The 17,500-nt window shown below is 42.9% G+C and overlaps 1 protein-coding gene and 1 long non-coding RNA gene across 2 annotated transcripts in view; one reads left to right on the plus strand and one right to left on the minus strand.

Annotated features, from left to right (window-relative positions):
* The window catches only part of ncoa2 (nuclear receptor coactivator 2), a 111,724-nt gene that overhangs the window by 69,967 nt on the left and 24,257 nt on the right, over positions 1-17,500 (plus strand). The window contains exons 18-19 of the mRNA XM_063206385.1: positions 218-326; positions 2,166-2,386. Coding sequence (XP_063062455.1) covers positions 218-326; positions 2,166-2,386 — 330 coding nt within the window. The remainder of the gene's footprint in view (positions 1-217; positions 327-2,165; positions 2,387-17,500) is intronic.
* LOC134455363 (uncharacterized) lies at positions 6,092-8,959 on the minus strand. Its single transcript, XR_010036100.1, has 5 exons — positions 8,309-8,959; positions 7,734-7,789; positions 7,218-7,287; positions 6,931-7,017; positions 6,092-6,553 (listed from the first exon to the last, which is right to left on the minus strand). It is a non-coding gene; the product is annotated as an uncharacterized LOC134455363 (long non-coding RNA).

Here is a 17,500-nt window from a genome sequence, read left to right on the forward strand (position 1 = left end):
TCTGAGGGACCCCAGTCATCATCTAGTGCGTGCGTGCGTGTGTGCGTGCGTGCGTGCGTGCGTGTCCCGTCCACATCAGTGCTAGTCTATGAAGCAAATGCAGTCCCCTGGTTATGACCTCTGTGTGTGTGTGTGCGTGTGTGTGTGTGTGTGTGTGTGTGTGTGTGTGTGTGTGTGTGTGTGTGCGTGTGTGTGTGTGTGTGTGTGTGTCCATCAGGGCCAGTCCATGGAGTCTGACCAGTTCCCAGGTGGTGGTGACCCCAGTGGGATGCTGCTGGAGCCCAAACTCCCGGTCTACCCCCCCCAGCAGTATGGCCCGCCCCCAGGTAAGCTCCCGGTCTATCCCACCACACACACACACACACCCACCCAGCAGTATGGCCCGCCCCCAGGTAAGCTCCCGGTCTAAACCCCCCACAAACACACACACCCACCCAGCAGTATTGCCCGCCCCCAGGTAAGCTTCCGGTCTAACCCCCCCACACACACACACCCACCCACCCAGCAGTATTGCCCGCCCCCAGGTAAGCTTCCGGTCTACCCCCCAGTAAACCTCTAGCCTGGTAAACCAGCGCCACCTGCTGGACGCCAAAATTTTTCAGCTGCGAGTGGGTCTGGCCTCGGATCCGAGATCGTTTTGAACACTGTGCCCTGAGTCTAGCAAAACCAATTACAACGCAGAGATTTGTTTTGAATCAATGCGGGCGGGGTTTTGAGGGAGTGACGACGAAGCTTGCAACAACTTTGGGAAAGCACATCAACGGCAAAGATCGCCGATTGGTCAGAGCGCCGGCACGGTTTGAAAAAACAACAGGTTGTTCTCATCAGCAATCGTCCGAGGTATCGTTCATCGGGGCCAGACTAAATTACTCCAGTCTCACATTTAGGCTGGTTTATCAGGCTAGTAAACCTCCCCTTACCTTTTATAAATCGAGCACAAGCAAACGGCCTCAAGTGGCTTATTGCTTATCTAACACTGTTACACTTAATCATTGACCAAATTTATTTTTAAAAGCGCTGTAATAACAATTATTTTGCCCCGCGTCGTTCAGTTGACAAGTTGAGGAAGTGGTTGATTAAACCCGGCAACACTATGGGCGTGCGTGCGTGCGTGCGTGCGTGCGTGCGTTCGTCGCGCTGCTAGCAACACACTTCCCCACAACAAGTCAGCGAGGGGCGATAAACACGGCAGGAATGAAACGTCTTTGCAATCACACTGATACCCCAAACCACAGATGGTGCAAAGATGTGCTTATCTTGCAGACCCCCTACACAAGATGCAACATACTGTCATCACCAACCTTAGACACACCATGTCTAATGTAGACGCTCATAGAATCTTCATTTGGAGTGGTGTGTGTTTGTGTGTGCGAGAACCAGACTGCACAGTGTTAGATTCTAGAACCAGCCACTCTACAGCGACATCTTCTGGACTGGAGATTGTATTCGTTGTGGTGGATGTTCACCGACCATTCAAACAATGATGTTACTTTTTATGTTGGTTAAATAATCGATTTCTGGTGTCATACAATGAAAGGGAAGAAAGGAGTCGCACACTGGAGCTGAATGCAGAATCAAAAACTGTATTAAACAAAGCCGAAAAAAGGAAATAAAACTGGGAACGCTGATGATGGGCTAGACCCGAAACGTTTGTTCCCTGTCTGTCGGTTTTATTTCCTTTTTTCGGCTTTGTTTAATACAGTTTTTGATTTTGCATTCAGCTCCAGTGTGCGACTCCTTTCATCCTTTTCATTATACTGCTCTTGGAATTACGCACCGAGCGATACGCTCAGGATAAGACATTGGCGCGGACGCCACCCCACCCTACTGGTGTCATACAATACTATACAATACAACTTGTATTAAAAGAGGGAGCAGTGTCGCTAAGCTAGTGGAAGCACTGTCATGATGCATCCGTGTGATGCATTGTAGCATGTAGCAAAGTGCGATTTGTATGGGGGGATGGGGGGGGATTGGCACAGCTACCTGTAGCGATAGGGGCCCCTTTTTAGGCCATGATTATGATCACAGCCCTGGATGTAATTCCATTGATATTGCTTGAAATCTGAAACATATCCCCCCTTCTGGTTTTCCGACAAATCGCACCCTGACCATGTTTTTGCGCACCCCTCCTCCCTCCTCCTCCCCCGTCCCCCACCCCCCAGGTCACATGGCCCAGGGCGACTACAGCCCGATGCAGGACCCCTCGGGGGGCCCCGGGGGGGTGGCCGGTTTCCACGGCATGCAGGTGCAGATGGGCCAGCGGCCCGGATACCCCATGCAGCTGCGCATGCAGCGGCCGGGCATGAGACCGCCGGGGGTGGGGGTGCCCCCCCAGCCCAACGCGCTCCGACTACAGCTGCAGCACAGGCTACAGGCACAACAGGTAACACACACACACACACACACACACACACACACACACACACACACACACACACACACACACACCAACACACACAGACACAGACACAGACACACACACACACCAGCCCAACGCCCTCCGACTACAGCTGCAGCACAGGCTACAGGCACAACAGGTAACACACACACACACACACACACACACACACACACACACACACACACACACACACACACACACACACACACACACACACCAGCCCAACGCCCTCCGACTACAGCTGCAGCACAGGCTACAGGCACAACAGGTAACACACACACACACACACACACACACACACGCTACAGGTAACACACACACACACCACACACACACACACACACACACACACCACAACACATCGACACACACACACACACACACACACACACACACACACCAGCCCAACGCCCTCCGACTGCAGCTGCAACACAGGCTACAGGCACAACAGGTAACACACACACAACAGGTAACAGACGCAAACGCACACACACACACACACACACACACACACACACACACACACACACACACACAAACAAAGTTATCCTCCCAGTTAAAAAAGGTAGAGAGGAATCAAGCCCGTGCTTTTCCGAGGTCCACTTGACGTTTGGTGAACGCCTGTAACGCCGCATTATGTAATAACGGTGCAATATGTAATAATGTAACAAATTATTACATAATGCGGTGACAATCGCCGCATTGTGTAATAATTTACGCATTTCGTAATACATTTCTTGAACGCATTTCGTAATAACTTTTTTCTTATCTTGTAATAAATTATTACAAAATGCGAAATTTATTACGGAATGCGGCCGCAACTTTTTTTTTTGATGGAAATGTAATAACATGGTGCATTATGTAATAAACTATATGGATATGTATTTTCTGCACTTGGATTCACTAGGCACAACACACACACATAGTCTCAGTGACATGGTAGTCACTGCCCTCTCTCTCTCTCATTCTTCTCAGTTATCAAACTGCTCGAGAGTCGCGAATGATGCGGTTAAAACCGTTAAGAAATCATTTCACAACGTGTTGCGTGCAACGAGGCCAGCGAATGTCTCGCACTTTCTGCTACATTACACCAATTTACAGCGACATTAAATATGTGGCGAGAGAGAGAGAGAGAGAGAGAGAGAGAGAGAGAGAGAGAGAGAGTGTGTGTGTGTGTGTGTGTGTGTGTGTGTGTGTGTGTGTGTGTGTGTGTGTGTGTGTGTGTGTGTGTGTGTGTGTGTGTGTGTGTGTGTGTGTGTGTGTGCGCGCGCGCACGGAGACAAACCTGGCCCATATTGATCTTAAGCCCCATCTTGGCTCTTTGGAAATATTCTTACCATTACAAAGGCTATTTTAATATTTTCCCCCAAACAACATGAATCAAACCCCAGGAAAAGACCAACCATTATAAGTCACTCGTGGGGAGCTGTCCATGCTGGTGGTGCTTAATTTTTCCCGATATTTGCCCGTGGAGTAGTGAGTCTTTCATGTCTGCCTACATGACCTTGCGCGCCAGGGTCTGACCATGGTGCTTTTTGCTTTTTAGCACCCGAGAAAAATGCCACTCTTGTTAAAAAAATACATAGGTATGCTTACGTCCTATTCAATTCAATTGCAATCCACTGTTCAGTAGGCCTATTAGGCTGCAATCAAATTCAATAGCCTATGCTCATCCACATGCACGCGAAAAACAATAACCCAAGCGGCGGGACTAATTCGATTATATTCCTTCCAAAAATGTCCGAACGTCACAAAAATCAGTTATTTGCATTGTCCGTAATTATACCAAACAAAAAGGTATCAATAGAAGAAATCAAGTCTTCAGTTTCGATAATCCACGTTAGAAATCCTCAACAACAGCAAGCCATTCCTTCTCTGCTATGAGGCAGGCAACGGAACAAGTGCAGACAGTAGGCCTAGGCTATATGACCACGTTGATGCTGCACGGCTTGAAGGATTCTGTCTAAATTAAATATCTTGGATAGCCTATATAGACCTAGGCCTAACTAGATTTGTTGCAATACAGATTCATTTTCTATAGCCAGAAGTGTTCCATTGGACTGACGAAACCGAACACGATCAAGTTTGCAACTTCTTTCCCTCATGCGCTGTCCGTCAGCACCACCTGTCATTGGACGTCCGATTAGCTTTCATTACATGCTGAGGGAAAAACTCTCGCCATTAGGCCTATGTGCTGTTGCACTGTTGTGAGGGATATCACCAAATAATTTAGATAAAAGTCAGAACATTATTTTGGCAATGAAAGGCACACAGGTGGCTGGAAGCTCAAGCAGTCTTCAGTCTGTTCATTTAAGCAGGCACGTGCACAGTATAGTTGCCCACGGTGCCCGAGCAACGGCCCTTTTGCCCACATTGGCTGATATTGCCCTTCCAAGGGAGGGGAAAATAATTTGGCAATTATAATTTAATATTTCAATATCATTTGATTTCTTTATAATTCATAATTTTGATTGAAGTTTTGTACAATAAAGACTTAAGTCAGTCATACAAATTCATCAGACCCGTCGAGAATGGGCACGAGCGATGTGAGGTAGTACTAGGCCTACGCAACAACTCCGGTGGGGAGGGAGAAGGCACGCGACAGGCGCTTGAGCGTCTATAAGAGACACGAAAGATTTTGAAGATGCCTGGGTGTCGGCTAGAGCCCTACACACAGTCTACATATTAGGGTACAAAATGCTCACAATCAACCTCTCTACACTGCAAAAAAGCCCTCTAAAAAAATAAGTAANAAATATAGTGTTTTAGGTGAAAAATTGCTTATTTTGAGCAAAATAATCTGCCAGTGCAGCGAGCAAATTGGACTTGTTAAGAATTCTTAAAACAAGAAAATAAAATCTAAGCGGTAGGTATAGAAAAACACTTGAAACAAGTATAAAAATCTTATTTTTCTGTTGCTTGTTAAGATTTTTGCTCTTATTTTAAGCAATTTCTTCTCCTTTATTAGTCATTATTGCTTAGAATTAGATGTCCTCCAAGAAATTATTGCTCAAAACAAGCATACAAGACGCTTAAAACAAGGCAAATTTACTTGTTTCCAGCTCATTTAAAGTCTTAAAACTAGTCTGATTTTCTTAGCTAGAATACTTATTTTCTCATGTAGAATTAATATCTTGTTTAGGTGTATGAGAAAAATATACTTGACAAGAACTTCAAAACATTTCTTTTATTAATATTTCATCAGCTGGACAAACATGCAGTCAAACGATAATAAAACACCAAAATCTTGACAATATAATCGTATGATTAAACAGAAAACCTGAAATTATCAGTGTACTGTAACACATTAATTAATGTGGCCTGTTCAGAAATGTCATCTTTTTCATGAATGCTTACAACCACCATCAAATTCTAAGTAATGTCATAATCCCTTGGGTCAGATATGCAGTCAGATATCTTTGGCCGAAAAGCATACTCTCATCAGAACAGTATGTGTCTATTTACTCACTTATTTACTTAGACATTCATGAAAAAGATGTTATTTGTGAATGGACATTTTAGAATTAACCAACTGCCCGCAGGAGCACTTTTGACTCTTTGATTCTTTCTCAAAGTGGGGGAGGAGAGGGAGAGAGAAATGTTGATATCAATGTGTCCATGAAGTGCTACTGAGGCGTTATTACGCCTTTCCTTATAGTGCTCATCTTTTAATCTGCGTAGCCAATGTTTAGAAAAAAGCCCCTCAATGATACTCAATGCCATGCTGACAAAAGACAAAAAAGGACAAAAAAAATCATCAACTCAGATCAGAGAACAGCACACAAAAGTATTAATAGAAATGCGATGGATTGTCCTTTTATACAATGGCTTAGAACCTGAGATTGCCAGTGTCCAACATATTTACTGTAGTTTATAGTGATTGGACCTTTTGGGCATATTTTCCAAATTCACCAGAACATATATTTCAGTTCATCTGGATACTTAAAATTGTAAATCCAAATCCACAGAGTTGAGATTGAGGGTATATACCGGTAACCGAGTCCAAACAGCATCACACATGCACAAGAGATGCTCCGAGTTCACTGTACAGCTCCATGCCTTGTATCACAGTCTCTGGCACGGGATGTTCCTTGCAAACCATATACGTAGATGTGCAGTCTGCCTTTGGATCACTTCGCCACTCCAGTCCTGATGGTGGAAAAAGAAAATGCAGAAAGCTTAACACTGTGCACACACTTTTTTATGTAGCTTTAATGGCACTAAATGTAAAAATGCTGATATCTAGTGAATGACAACCATGGCCACTAATAGGGGGCATTTAATAGTGTGCTTGTCAGTGATATGCAGGTGCCATTTATCGCATGCTCTCTTTATTGGGGTGCAGATCGTTTGTGAACACCATAATCAGAACTGTTCAAAATTCAGAGTCAGTGAACCTAGAGGTGGGCCATGCATCTCCCACACCTAATGTCTGACCTTCTAATACCTAATACCCAACTTCATTAGATTGTTTGCAACTCAAACACAATGTTTCCATTAGCTGCTGGAGCCATGAGTTATCCTACCTTCCTTCTGGCAACGCCTCCCTTCTCCTTGACAACCTCCAAGATGCTTCCTCAAGTATCTGTCAGGCACAGGAACTCTGCATTAACCTGTCAAAGACACATTACAAGAAAATTACATGGTTGTCAGGCCCAGTTGTGTTGTGCGTCCTGTCTGTCCTGTGACTTTCTATCTCTGGGCCTGCAGGTGGGGCAACACCTGTGGTCAAGCCACAAAGACATCCTACAGGACAGACATACAACAACACTTAAATACTATCTGTTATGACATAATGTACCACCACACTTACTTCACTTAATGTCAGCAACGCAGGCCATGCGGTGTAGACTGCCAGCTTATCTTAGACAAGCCTTTTGCACCTATGACAAAACACATAATTAGACTGCTGGAGTTGATGTTACAGAAATTACAAGATAAGATGAGGGCTAACATCACAATGGCATTGACTGACTTCTTGTAAAACCTAAATTGAGACCAGGGGTCAAGGAGAGTAGAGTAGCCTCAACCAAATATAATCTGCCATATCAAATACATCGTCACCACTTTTTAGACTGGGGAATATTGTCACCATTTAAGAATATTGGTAAATAACGTGACTACAGCCACTTAAGACAGCGTGAAATTAAAGTGAATTAAAATATTTTTCACCATATCCATATTTCATACAATACAAAATAACTGTTGACACCATGCCAACATGAAAATGACAGCTAATTGGCTAAAAAATATTTTTATCCTCATTTTGCTTTGGTGTAAGTAAAGTGTTCAAGCAGAGGGTAAAGGACATAATGGACAAAAATCCTACCTTTTACAATGACTGTCTTCAAAGTCACATCTTCCACTAGCACAGGGGGTAACCATCTGTCAAGTTGAAAAACAGAGATGAACCTTTTCTCACAATATCGGCAAACATGGCTTTTCAAAGGTGATATTCAGGACTGGCCAATAGTGACGCCCATTACAAAAAATATAATACATATTTTGAGTAACATGTGGGGCATTACAGGGCAATAGCAAGCTAGAGAGCAATAGCTAGCTGCTAAGCTAAACAGCAGCAGGTGTTAAATTATGTTTAAAATAATTATGCTGGTAAATTACACTTCAGACTCGATAAACCTTAAGGTTTTTTTTTTTTTTTACTCCTAAAGATGTTGCACAAGATAAGCTAATGTTTAAGAGTGGATATTTGAATGCAAGACAAACAGCTTGTCAGATCACACAGCATGATCTAACAATATTCGTATCAGTTAACTTTCCATACAGACAAAAGCGCCAAAAACATCACAATAGCGTAGTATACTTCACAAATGACTGTAATAGTGTCTTAATACAAGCATATTGCCAAAGATGACAAGGATTGAAACGGATTGTGAAACTTACCCGGCTGAAAACGATTGCCTCAATTTCAAAGCAGGAGACCAACTGACGAACAGGAAGTGACGTAATTCCATTTCCGGTTTTACCCTTTGGTGATTTTTTTTTGTTTTTGTTTGTTATCCCACCTGAATTACAGCATGAATTTCACATATATAGTTTTGATTTATGTAAAATATTTCTGTACCAATAAGGTAACAACTTGGTGCCAGCAGGAAGAAGATAAATACTGTCAATGAAAATGTGTTTCGACAATAGGCGATTCATTTCTTACTGCCACCTACTGTTCTGGAGTGTGATGTGCATGTCAGTTAATATTATGAGCTTTTTTCAAGTGCATAGGCCTACATTATTTGTTTAGATTATTTGTTTAAAAGTTAATACGCGGACAGTTCAAATGGTGTTTATATGATTTCAATATTCCTTAAATTGTTTGTATACATATTTCTTAATATTTACCAGGACCCAGAAACATTTTTTGAGTGTGCCTTAAATGAACACAAAAAAACCTGTTGCCCTTGCTGTTGCAGTTGTGCAAAAGGAAATAAAACGTGCATTGAAGCACTTTATTTTGTCAAATCATATTGATCTAGATGTTATAACTTCAGGTAGGCTATAGGCCTAGGTTTGCATATTAATAGGCCTATACAAGACATGTCCAATTAGTGTAACGATAGAATCTAAGGATAGATAAACTAAAAATGTCGTCTGGACAGATGCTGATATTTCTGAAGATATTCACTTTTGTTTTTATCAGCAGCAAGGACCATGCTATACATCTTATCATAGAATTAAGTGAAATAACTCACAACCTTTTTTGCTCTGATGACGGAAACTTTACAAAAACTGAGACAGAGCAGCATCTTTAAAAAGCAGCATCCTGAACAACAACGTGCCCCCTAAACAACATTATATGCAACATTTACCTTCACACTGGGTACTTTGATGAGACACGTGTGCATGAGGTTAGAGTCAAAGCATTATTTTTTTATTCTAAATTTCTAAATTAAATTAGGCCTATAAAATGTCTGCAAATGTCTTGTAAATCAAAGCAAAATGGCCCTGCCGTGGGCAACTGGTAGGGCACTCGTCTGCCGTGTGGCCGACCCGGGTTCGATTCCCGGTCCGGGTCATTTGCCGACCCCTTCCCATCTTTCTACCCATTCGCCTCCTGTCCACCTCTCAAACTGTCCTGTCATCAATAAAGTTGTAAAAAAGACCAAAAACAATCTTAAAAAAAATAAAATAAATACAATCATAGCAAAATTGACGAAAGTAGCCTACCCATCAAACAAACAGTATATTTGCTCATGAAAAAGAATTGGGCCACACATCAGCGGTATCAAGGCGTCAGAGGCATATGTCAGTTCAAAGATTAGATTTTTTGAATATCATCTCTGAAATGGATGTTTCTTGGTAACAATTAGGAAAGACAATAATCACAGATATGGGACTCCCTATTTTTTTATATATATATTTTAGTGATTCATCTACAGTATATTTTGCGGTGAATTTCAAGTGTTTGACACATTGAGATGGGATACAGATTTACAATCATGAAATTGCTATGCCAAATGCTGCACAGACAACAGAAATGTCAAAGCTATGAATCTTGAATGGAAATCTCATTGGCCCTATTCATTTTTATGCAATCACAGTTGATTAGCTAGAATATCTTGATCGAGCCAGTTCTTAAAACAGGTTCATTTGGATTGTCTTATTGTCTTGAAACAAGTAAAAATGTACTCACAGTCTAATTGTTAATGCGACTCTGTCAGTATATGTTCTATTTTAAGAAAAAAGCTGCTCAGAACGAGTTTTATTATCTAGGTAGGATAAAAAAAGATGAATTTTCTTGAAACAAGTCAATTCATCTTAACAATAGTCAGTCTTACCAAGAAAATACATTCAAAAACAAGTCTAATGAGACCAAAATGCTGAATTCAAGTATATTACACTTGTACAGATTTTCATTTTTTGCAGTGTATTATCAACAATGTTGAGTTTAGAACTTTTAGTTATCATACATCTGACAGCCAGCCAGCGCCACGTTTAGGTAGCAAAAAACCCGACAGCCAGGTGTAGATATGCTTCGGAAAAATAGGCAAGATTTCATGTTTCAACTGATTTGCTTTGCAATTCGTATTTTTGATTGAAGCTTCCTAAATTAAGTTTTCAAATTCAGATTCACCTGCACCTCGAGAGATAGGCAAAGGGAGGGGCAGCATGCGCGTTGCGGGGGGGGGGCACGCGCAGCTCTACATGGGAGGGAGGGGGGAGCATGTATAGTAAAAAAGCCGCACTCCCGGATCAATTTCTTGCAGTTTTAATACTGGGTTAGCATGGCAGACAGACAGACGTTTCGGCCTAAGCCTTCTTCAGCGTCTTTACAGAGGATGTAGGCAGGGTGGTTTTTAAAAAGACCAGTCATGACGTCAGCTAATTGCCACGTAAGCCGTGGGAAAAAATAAAATATATACATGTGAATCATAAAGAAAAAAACAATGAATGAATAGACACACCATACCCTGCGTGACAGAAAAAAATAAAATAAAAAATAATCATAATAATAGCATTTCCATACAAGTGTCATTGTATTACAACCGACTCAAATAAAGCAATTCAATTCCAATTCCTCATTAAGGCCGCCAGGGTGCACCGTCTGAAGCGTGAAGATCCAGAACGCCTCTCTCTGTAGCAACGTGCGGTCCCTGTCACCCCCCCTTCTGTGTTGATTGACCAGCTCTATGCCCTGGAATCTCAAAGAGCATATGTCATGGCCCATAGCGTTAAAATGCCGCGCTACTGGGGATGTTTCGCATTTGCGCCTTATGCTGCTCTTGTGTTCTATTATTCTCAGTCTTAATTCCCTGTTGGTTTTGCCAATGTAGCAAAGACCGCAAGGGCATTTCAACATGTATACAACAAAAGGCGTGCGACATGTTATCCTTCCCTTCACAGAAAACTTTTTTCCCGTGCGAGGGTGGGAGAAAATGTCGCCTTTAATCATGGCATTGCAGTTCACGCAATTTCGACAGGGGAAATTCCCTGGGGGGAGGTCACGTAGCCAATTCCGAGGTGGAGTATATGTATCCGCTCTTACTAGTGAATCGCGCAGATTATTTTGTCTCTTATAGGCAAATCTCGGGGGGCTCGCAAAAGATTGTCCACACGTTGGGTCACTAGAAAGTATGTGCCAGTGTTTCTTTACTACGTGTTTGATGTCATTAGATAGGGGTGAAAATGTATTGACCATAGTCACCCGTGGTTCCTCGTGGTTACGCACTCGTTTCTCCAGTAGGGCACCGCGCGCTGAATTGCGCGCCTTCTCCAGACACGCATTTAAATTACCAGTGTCATATCCTTTATTGACGAAGCGCTCGTAGACTATTTTGGCCTGGGTCTCGAATTCGTCATCTGTGCTGCAGATTCTGCGAACACGCAGGAATTGGCTATATGGTAAACTTTTTTTCATAGATGGCGGGTGGTGGCTACTGTGAGTTAAGAGGCTATTTCTATCCGTCGCCTTGCGATACACAGACGTATGTAGAGTCGAGCCACGACGAGTAACTTGCACATCCAGAAAGGGAATGCTATCAGCATTAAATTCTAAGGTGAATTTAATGGAGTCAAGCCTGGTATTGAGGTACCCATGGAATTCCTGCAACATTTCAACAGAGCCATTAAACACAAAGAAACAGTCATCAATAAAGCGAAACCAGCATTTGACATATGGACTAAAATCATTGGTATTGTGTACAAAATCTTCCTCAAACTTGCCCATAAAAAGGTTAGCATAATTAGGAGCAAATGGAGAGCCCATAGCAGTGCCCTTTACCTGGTGGTAGAACGTGTCCTCAAACAGAAAAGTGTTCATGGTGAGGATGATATGGGCAAGATCCCACAACAGTTTGGTCGGGGGCTGGCTGGTGTTTCTGAGAAAATGTTCCAAAGCGTCAAGACCTAAGTCATGAGGAATGTTAGTATAAAGACTGGTTACATCAACAGTGCACAACAGATCAGAATCACATAAGGTTATTGTTTGAAGTTTATTCAGGAAGTCCGTTGTGTCCTTCAGGTATGAGGGCAATGCGCTCACGAGTGGTTTGATGTGATAGTCCACATATTGCGAGATGGGCTCAGTGAGAGACTGACAGCCCGCAACAATGGGCCGCCCTGGGATGTTAGTTCCTGTTTTTTTGTGTACCTTCGGTAACGTGTAAAACACAGCTCGAATGGGGTGTTCTTGATATAAAAAGTCAAACTCATCCTTGTTGATTTCCCCATTTGTCAGTGCAGTGTTCAGTGTTCTCTTTATCCTGGGAGGGGAGGGAGAGCAAGCATGCATGCGATGCGACCAGGGCAGAGACGCAAAATATGTCGAAGATGTCGTGGGAGTAGAGCGACTGCCCTGGCGGCCTGAGGTGAGCTGGAAACATAGCAGACTACACAGTATTACATTACATGACCACAATTAATGCCTCTTAAAGCCGATGTCGAGTTTAGGACGTTTAGTGATCCTAAATATTCTGACAGCCGGTGTGCCACGTTCAGATATTGGGGAAAAACGACAGCCAGCTAGCTTGCAGTCATTGTCAACGTTTTACATGGCTCAGGTTGTTTTGTGGAAGGCTAACCCAACTAAGAAACATGCAGATGACATGTCGTTTTATCAAGCAAGAGAGAACTTAAGGGGGTAGGCTAGCTAAAGGAAGCACATCTCTGGAGTTGGCTGCGAAAAAAAATGAACAGGTGCAGGTGAGGCAGCGCATCTTTTTCAGGATTGTAGAGGTTTGATCTTGGTGAGACCGCTTGGAAAGTGCTTTTTCTTACGCTGATATATTCTCCGACCCAAAGATACTGTTTCCACTGTCAATGTTCATGTAATTGAAATAAATCCACTCCACATGATAACTGACGTTTACTGTTCTCAAGACATAGGCCTACAAAATGTGCATGAACTAACTAAAATATCTGTAATGAAAATAAAAGGTTATAAAGTCTGCGAGAAGCTCGGAGCTTCAGAGCAACAGATAAGAACTGGTCGCTCCCACGCCACGGTTCTTTGCGATCTGAAATGAAAGCCGGCTCGTCAATTCTTAAAGCGACAGTACACATTTTTAATATAGGCTACAAAAGACCCAACAAATGACCTAAACCTGTGAATTCTTATTGTTTTAGCTTTCCTATATACTATTCATCATTTTAATCATGGAATATGCATATTAATGAAATTTCAAATTCAAATTAAATGATCTTTTTAACCATTTCTAAACTATTTCTATTTATTATAACTTAAAGTCTACTTTGGCTGCTACAAGGATTATAAAGATGACAGTGGGTTAATTGATTAAGCATCCTCATATTTAGCCTATTAATTTACTCATTTCATTTCAATTAAGATGAGAATGACTCAGAGCCACAGACCTCTGCACATAGGGCAGGTAGGCATAAGACTGATCATCTCTGTGACTGATAAGTTACAGGTTTAAAAACTATCAAGGCTTTTTCTCATAATTTCATTTAATTTAGGGACAGCCACATACCACACATGAGGAAATGTGGATCAGGAGACATTTAGGGCAGGTGGGCATAAGGCTGATCATCTCTGATATGATTAATAGGTAGGCCTAGCCTACATGTTTAAAAACTAGCATGTTATATCATATGGTATGCATTCAAGATACTATACAATAAAATAATATTAATAATTATGACAATAATATACTACTTCTACTACTACTACTAAAAATAATAATACCCATGGTGCAGTTTCCTAAACAATTCTGAAGGCCGCTCATTGTTGATGGGTTTTTTTTTTTTTTTTTTTTTTTGGGGGGGGGGGGGGGGGGGGGGGGGGGGGGGGGGGGGGGGGGGGGGGGGGGGGGGGGGGGGGGGGGGGGGGGGGGGGGGGGGGGGGGGGGGGGGGGGAGACGGGGGGGGGGGGGCGGGGGGGGGGGGGTGGGGGGAGGGGGGGGGGGGGGGGAGGGGGGGGGGGGGGTGGGGGGGGGGGGGGGGGGTTGCCCTTTCTTCAGGTTAGAGCAACTGCCCTTTGAAATTCCTGTGCACGTCCCTGCATTTAAGTTTGTTGGGTGCTCTTGGATATCGGGTATCAGTTCATGTAGAGAGAAGAGTTCACCCAGGCACTCCAAAATAAGGTGTCCAAACGGGAAGTTACATTAAAAAGCCTTAAATGGTACTGGGCTGGGGTTACATTAAAAAGCCGACATGTTTCGACCTCACCAGGTCTTCATCAGGGCTACGTTCACCATTGAAAAGAAAGGCCTCCCTTAAATAGTGACATCACCACATGTGACCCATTACGCACTACACACATTTGCGCACACCAGAGAAAACAAAGATTAAAAAATAGCCTGGGGTAATAAGTGATGCCACAGAAAAAAATGACCAGAAGTACAAATAAGCATCACAAAAAAACAAGTAAAATCAATATCCTCATTTAGACCAGGATAGCGCATGGCATCCAGTTGGTGTATCCAAAAAGTCTCCCTCTGATTAAGTATTTTTAGCCTGTCCCCACCCCTCGGAAGAGGTTTGATATGTTCGACGCCCTGTATGCGCAGCAGAGAATCATTTTTACCATGGTATTCATTGAAATGTTTCGCCATGGGATAGTCAAAATTGTCCACTCTGATAGCATATTTATGTTCTGCTAGCCTATCTCGCATGCGCCTTTTTGTGCGTCCGATATAAAAGAACCCTTCAGCGCAAGGACAAGTTAGGCGGTATATGACAAATGTTGAATTGCAATTAATGAAATCTCTCTGTCCGTATTTTCTTGTGGTTTTAGTATCCACAAAAGATTTGGCTTGTGAAACATTTGGGCAGTGAGGGCACTTCATACATCTATAGGTGCCAATGGGTTTACGCAGCCAGGTTTCTCTCTTTTTCACCTGTAGGTGAGAGCGCATTAATTTATCTCCTAGGATGGGTGCACTCTTTAAAGACACCATGGGTGGTTCTGGGAACACCTCACGTAGTTGCGCATCACTTTCAATAATGGACCAATTGTTCTTAATAATTTGCCTGATCCGCGTCGCTTGTGTAGCCTACTATATGTCGTAACAAAAAAGGACGGGACTGCTGGTGGCGATGATGTTTCTTTTTGGTCAATAACGTGTTGCGTTGTAGGGAGCGCGCTTCACTGTATGCGTTTTGGATGGCTTCAGGGTGATAGGCTCTATCACTGAATCTTTTCTCCATCAGCTCGGCCTGCTCGTGAAAATCATTTTCGAAATCACAGATACGCCTTAATCTCTGGAATTGGCCGTGTGGAATATTTCTAATGAGATGCGGGGGATGGAATGAATCCGCTCTCAGAATGGTGTTCCGAGAGGTCGCCTTTCTGAATAAGGTGGTGTGCAGCTGTCCCTCCGCGTCTTTATACATCGTCAAATCCAGAAAGTTAATATTAGTTAATGAATATTCCAAGGAAGCCATCCAAAACGCATACAGTGAAGCGCGCTCCCTACAACGCAACAGGTTATTGACCAAAAAGAAACATCATCGCCACCAGCAGTCCCGTCCTTTATTTGTTACGACAGTTCATAGATGTATGAACTGCACCCACTGCCCAAATGTTACACGAGCCAAATCTTTTGTGGATACTAAAACCACGAGAGAATATGGACAGAGAGATTTCATTAATTGCAATTCTACATTTGTCATATACCGCCTAGCTTGTCCTTGCGCTGAAGGGTTCTTTTATATCGGACGCACAAAAAGGCGCATGCGAGATAGGCTAGCAGAACATAAATATGCTATCAGAGTGGACAATTTTGACTATCCCATGGCGAAACAGATCAATGAATACAATGGGAAAAATGATTCTCTGCTGCGCATACAGGGCGTCGAACATATCAAACCTCTTCCGAGGGGTGGGGACAGGCTAAAAATACTTAATCAGAGGGAGACTTTTTGGATACACCAACTGGATGCCATGCGCTATCCTGGTCTAAATGAGGATATTGATTTTACTTGTTTTTTGTGATGGTTATTTGAACTTCTGGTAATTTTTTTCTGTGGCATCACTTATTACCCTAGGCTATGTTTTAATCTTTGTTTTCTCTGGTGTGCGCAAATGTGTGTAGTGCGTAATGGGTCACATGTGGTGATGTCACTATTTAAGGGAGGCCTTTCTTTTCAATGGTGAACGTAGCCCTGATGAAGACCTGGTGAGGTCGAAACATGTCGGCTTTTTAATGTAACCCCAGCCCAGTACCATTTAAGGCTTTTTAATGTAACTTCCCGTTTGGACACCTTATTTTGGAGTGCCTGGGTGAACTCTTCTCTCTACATGAACTGATACCCGATATCCAAGAGCACCCAACAAACTTAAATGAACAGACTGAAGACTGCTTGAGCTTCCAGCCACCTGTGTGCCTTTCATTGCCAAAATAATGTTCTGACTTTTATCTAAATTATTTGGTGATATCCCTCACAACAGTGCAACAGCACATAGGCCTAATGGCGAGAGTTTTTCCCTCAGCACGTAATGAAAGCTAATCGGACGTCCAATGACAGGTGGTGCTGACGGACAGCGCATGAGGGAAAGAAGTTGCAAACTTGATCGTGTTCGGTTTCGTCAGTCCAACGGAACACTTCTGGCTATAGAAAATGAATCTGTATTGCAACAAATCTAGTTAGGCCTAGGTCTATATAGGCTATCCAAGATATTTAATTTAGACAGAATCCTTTCAAGCCGTGCAGCATCAACGTGGTCATATAGCCTACTGTCTGCACTTGTTCCGTTGCCTGCCTCATAGCAGAGAAGGAATGGCTTGCTGTTGTTGAGGATTTGTAACGTGGATTATCGAAACTGAAGACTTGATTTCTTCTATTGATACCTTTTTGTTTGGTATAATTACGGACAATGCAAATAACTGATTTTTGTGACGTTCGGACATTTTTGGAAGGAATATAATCGAATTAGTCCCGCCGCTTGGGTTATTGTTTTTCGCGTGCATGTGGATGAGCATAGGCTATTGAATTTGATTGCAGCCTAATAGGCCTACTGAACAGTGGACTGAAATTGAATTGAATAGGACGTAAGCATAGGCCTACCTATGTAATTTTTAACAAGAGTGGCATTTTTCTCGGGTGCTAAAAAGCAAAAAGCACCATGGTCAGACCCTGGCGCGCAAGGTCATGTAGGCAGACATGAAAGACTCACTACTC

Source organism: Engraulis encrasicolus, chromosome 9 (assembly GCF_034702125.1).
Source record: "Engraulis encrasicolus isolate BLACKSEA-1 chromosome 9, IST_EnEncr_1.0, whole genome shotgun sequence".
Lineage (NCBI taxonomy): Eukaryota > Metazoa > Chordata > Actinopteri > Clupeiformes > Engraulidae > Engraulis > Engraulis encrasicolus.